The sequence below is a fragment of the Loa loa genome (genome assembly GCF_000183805.2).
Source record: "Loa loa unplaced genomic scaffold supercont3.249, whole genome shotgun sequence".
Classification (NCBI taxonomy): domain Eukaryota; kingdom Metazoa; phylum Nematoda; class Chromadorea; order Rhabditida; family Onchocercidae; genus Loa; species Loa loa.
In genome coordinates, this window is record NW_018108429.1 from 1 (window position 1) to 5,107 (window position 5,107).

At 27.3% G+C, this 5,107-nt stretch overlaps 1 protein-coding gene across 1 annotated transcript in view; it reads right to left on the reverse strand.

Annotated features, from left to right (window-relative positions):
- Positions 1-3,246: 3,246 nt before the first annotated feature.
- LOAG_18290 (glycosyl hydrolase family 38 protein) overlaps positions 3,247-5,107 on the reverse strand; it is a 12,907-nt gene continuing 11,046 nt past the window's right edge. The window contains exons 24-27 of the mRNA XM_020450951.1: positions 4,785-4,846; positions 4,387-4,564; positions 3,744-3,952; positions 3,247-3,441 (exon numbers count right to left, since the gene is read on the reverse strand). Of these exons, the coding sequence (XP_020305314.1) occupies positions 3,298-3,441; positions 3,744-3,952; positions 4,387-4,564; positions 4,785-4,846 (593 nt within the window). The 3' untranslated portion in view covers positions 3,247-3,297. The remainder of the gene's footprint in view (positions 3,442-3,743; positions 3,953-4,386; positions 4,565-4,784; positions 4,847-5,107) is intronic.

Here is a 5,107-nt window from a genome sequence, read left to right on the forward strand (position 1 = left end):
TTATTTATTTTTTACTCTACTTTTCTGTTATTACTCACATTGCATGCCTTTTCTTTAATTTGACTTATTTTGCTATTATATTATTTTATATTTTATTTCATATAGTTAATGATCTTTAACCTTTCAAATAACAATTAACTAAATAATAATAATAATAATAATAATAATAATAATAATAATAATAATAATAATAATAGTAATAGTAATAGTAATAATAATAGTAATAATAATAGTAATCAATTAATGATAAAATAGTCAAAGTTAACAATACACTGATTGATTAGATATAAAAAATAATATTGCCTTCTCAATACCATTATGAAATACAGCCTAATTAAAGAAAAAGCTTTTTTGAGTAAATATTATTCTAAATATATTAGAATTACAAATATGCAATGAAGGAAAAAAGCTAGAGAAAGGTTTCATTTTCGATAAAAAATGATTTTTACATGTTTATTTACAAATTTTAAAATTTCTTTACAAAAAAGCACCTGTCACATTGTTTAGCGCAGTGAATGTTGTAGAATTTATTGAATGAAATTTAGAAAAGTGAAAACTTGACAAACAGATCAATTCGTCTGCTCAACACCACCAAAAATAATGCTTTTTTGGATTTAACTAACTGTATGAATAATGAAATGCTTGTCCAAGTAGGAGTGGCAATATATCCAGGTATATTGATAAAACGCATGTGATAGTAAAGGATAGTAGTATTTAGCAGTCATCTTATCCTTATTTAGTGGTTGATCATATTGATGTCCTTATCACATTGAATGTAAAGTAAAAAACAAAGATACCGCCATTAATTATGAAATTTATTTATCTTATTAAATTCAGTAATTATAAACTTTAATTAAAATGGAAAGATTAATTTTGAGAGTATGAAAACTATCGAATAAATCATTTTCGACTACCATTAATAGCATGTTAAAATTGCATTTTGAATAATTTACGAACAAATTTCAAATTGTTTTTTGATCAGAAAATGGAAATCCTTTGTTTTTTTCATTTGTTTTGATTGTTTTCCTTTTCTAGTTTGTTATATAATTTAAAAGAACAGTTACTTTAAATAATCTTAATGAAGTTTTTTATTTTAAAACATCATTTCATTCCATTTTATCATTCTTTTTGTAAAATTAATTATTTCATAAACCATTCATTTTCCCTTTTATGAATAAGTTTGAATATATTATGAATAATTCAATGTAATATTATCAGTAATTTTTTGCGTTTTATGTGTCGTTACATTCGGTAACAACTGATTGCCGCTTTATTGATAGATTTTGTAATAATTGTGATGTAAGGGGTCAACATTTATTGACCTGAAGATATGCTACATCTGTCACGTATCAAATTGTAAATGAAAGGAAGGATATAGTCTAGCCTGTAAACGAAATGATGGCAAATAAGTTTAGAGGACAATGTAATATATGTTTGATTGTAAAAACAGATTGCGTGGGATTTTTACCCATGTATATAAGAGGTAACAACTTAGGTGAGATCATCATGGTGGAGATATTGATGCTATTCTTAGCATGGTCCATGCTGCAACAATACAAAAGGTACTGAAATCTATTTGTGATGTCACTCTTCTGTTAGGGTTATATCTTGCTTATCACCTTAATTTTATTGACAAGATTTGCATTATCTTAATTGGTCGATATTGTATAAATTTTATTTTAACTCTGATAATCTGATACATATTTCAAATATCATTCTGTTATAAAAGTTTTTTTTTTAAGTAAAATGTTTACAAAAAACACAGATAAAAAATGACCATACATTAGAACTATTTAAATTGTCAACAATAATTATTTTGAATAAATCAATCGAGACAATACTCTTAAATATTAAATATCCATTTGATGATTTCTCAACGAATTATTTGTTTAATTTGTAACGATTCACTAAATTGGGCTTTCAAGTCCTTTATCAAAAAAAACTACAATGAATGGATGAACAAAGATGGCCAATAAATACTTAAATGTGATGATCGAACAGATTATATTCAACTTGTTTATCAATTACATCGATGAAAAAAAAAAAAAAAACAAAATATGATTGGTTTTTTTCTGTAATACGAAAAAATCATGTAATAATCATTATTGTCGAAATTTATATTATAAAATGATGCAGGAGTAATTGCAACAGCAATGGTATAAATAATAACAATGATAATATTAATAATAATGACAGTAATAATAATAGTTAAAATGACCAAAGATGAATATTATTACCATTACTATTTCATGCTCCTATGGAAATGAAAGAAAAAGAAGGGAAATTTGAGAATGAGATGGATAAATGTAAAAAATTTAAAAGGAAAGTCTCTATAAGATCCAAAATTCAACATGATATTGTCGCTCTACCAACAATTATGATCTCCATTATCATGATCTTTAACAGTAATACATACGTTATCAGTATATTTTAACTGCAACCATTTTCTAAGAAAGATATGGTAAAAAGATTTCCACCACTCTTCTCGGCATGAAAAGATTGAAATTTGATGGTCGTAAAGAAGAAATCAGTTCGAGTTACTTTAGCAGTGTTAAACAAAATTTAAATTATGCAACTTTTCATCAAGTAGCTCCTTATTTCAGATTCAAGCTTTTAGAATGCCATACATATTTTTTTCAAACTAGAAATTGAGCTTTCAATTTTCATTTCATTTTTAGAAATTCACGGTAAAACTACAGAAAGATTTCAAGATTTGATATCTATCATCGACAGAATGCATCAGATGGAAATGAAAATACGCTGAATTCTACTTATTTTAAGATTAAAATGTTCATCGCTTTAGCAAAATGGAAGGATTGAGCGAACTGCGAAAAAAAAATTTTCACAGAATTGCTACAACAAATGTGTCCGTTAGTAATGCTTCAAGTTATGAAAGCTCAATCTGTTTTTGGATAAGATGTAAGCTATTTTATGCAAAGCTGCAATAACTAATGAAATCGTTTAGCGATTTTCATTGATTTTCTCATTCTGTTCGACGAACAACAATTTGCAAAATAAAAAAAATAAATAAAAATGAAAATTGATATTTACAAGTCAATTAGCATTGACTTTCACTAAATACCTAACGCAGATATATATATATATATATCATAAAAACTATATGATTTTTCATTTTTTTCTGCTTTTCTGTTTCTTAACAAACAGTCCCATCAATTCATATCAGCTAAGATGGCAAATGCAACTGACATGATAATTTTAAAAGAAAAATTAAAAAAATTTTTAACTCCGCTAAGTAAGGATGATTGTAAAGTACTGTCCACAAAGCAAAAAAATACTTCATATGTAGTCTAGCCTGAATGTTCGCACTTCCATTGGTTCTAATAATACGTCATTCACGTCACCAAGATGATCGTATAACATTGTTAACGATGTCTCTGTTACACGTGAAGCTGTCTTCATAAATAAACGCTTCATATCAAGCTGAAAAAATATTAAATCTTGGATGAATCTATTAATTTTCAACAAATATTCAATAAGTACTAAGCATGTGTAATCCTTTATCAAAATGATGAGAGCTATAATATTATGCAGTTTTATATTTAAATTAAACTGAAGTGGAATTTATGTTAAAAATTGGTTTACAAACTTGAAGCCGCTCATTTTATCCACCATTTCTTGAAAATAATTTTTATGAATTCATTTAATACCAACCAATTCCCAGATTTCTACATCCACAATTTCAAGATTTAAAGGATTTTATAATAAAAATTAGCAGAACATACCATAGCACTGCATGTTTCTAATAATTTAGTGGTAAAGCGACAATCGATACCAAAGCGATGTAAAACAACAGCATATGAATTGCGAGGAATGTGAATGCGAACAGAATTGTTGTCGTAAATTGTTGGAGCTGCTAAGGTACGTAACGTAATCAGATGTGTATCATCACATGAGAATAAAATATTCATCAATTTATAATTATCGATATAGCCTGAAATATAGCACTAAACAGTTCTAAAACATTATTATCAGCACCTCATTATGATAGAAGACTAGAAGTGAAGTAACAAAGATAAATACTATGTATACTAAGTATGCTCGATATGGTAGGAATAAATTAAATAATCCCAATACATCTTGGCTTACGTACTAGTTTGCTTCGACTAGATGATTCACATTACCTAATGAACAACTAAATTTAAAGTAAATCAAAAAAACCATTTTTTCAAATGAAGCCTTATCTTGCTTACCACCTTGCTTCACCTGTCAAGCAATATAACTAATACAAAGATCAATTTTGAGAATTCAAACAAGCCTCTAAAGTCATTTATTTATTTGTCAACAATTATTTTCAACCTTATTTACCACACCAGTGAATGATAAATTAGGAAGAAACACAATTCAAACTTGAAAATTAATACAAACCTTCATTCAAACTACTCAACAGTACTACAGGTGGATATAAAAGTGACAGCATCTGACCATAGGCATGCATCGAGTGATAAGCAGTAATTCTAGCTTTCGTATTCACCGATATTTTTCGAGAAGGAACTTCAAACAAGAGTCGGAAAGAGCTTGTTGTTTTTCTATTATCCGTTATACCCTACAAAAGACTCGAAATTTTTATATAACAATTTACTAACTACCTGATTATTAGTTTGAATAAAAACAAAAAAGAACCAAAATAGAGTGATGGATATGAATTGCTGATGGATAAAGTAAATGAGCTCTTTTCAGAAGTTCTCTGCACATCCTCATTAATTGTCACCAGAAAATATGCTGTGTTGAACAAACTAAACAATCCTTAATTTTGAAACACGTACACTGAAAAGACCTCGTCCGTCATCTTGATTTAAGCGTCGATCCAACATTACATCCAACTGTCCTACAATTTATCTTCTACAGGAAACCTATCATAACTTATAAAATTTGTCATATCTATTAAAGAGTCTTTCCTGTTCCCTTTTTTGAAGCTTTACTATTAAGATTTTTAAGATAACTCAAACTGTATAAAATGGCTCAGTAAATTTCGTTATTAACAACCATTATCTATAAATAATAACCATTAACCTAATAACCAATATCTACTCATTTTCGTCACCACTAATACCATTGTTTCATGATTTGTTAATATCATTATTTTATT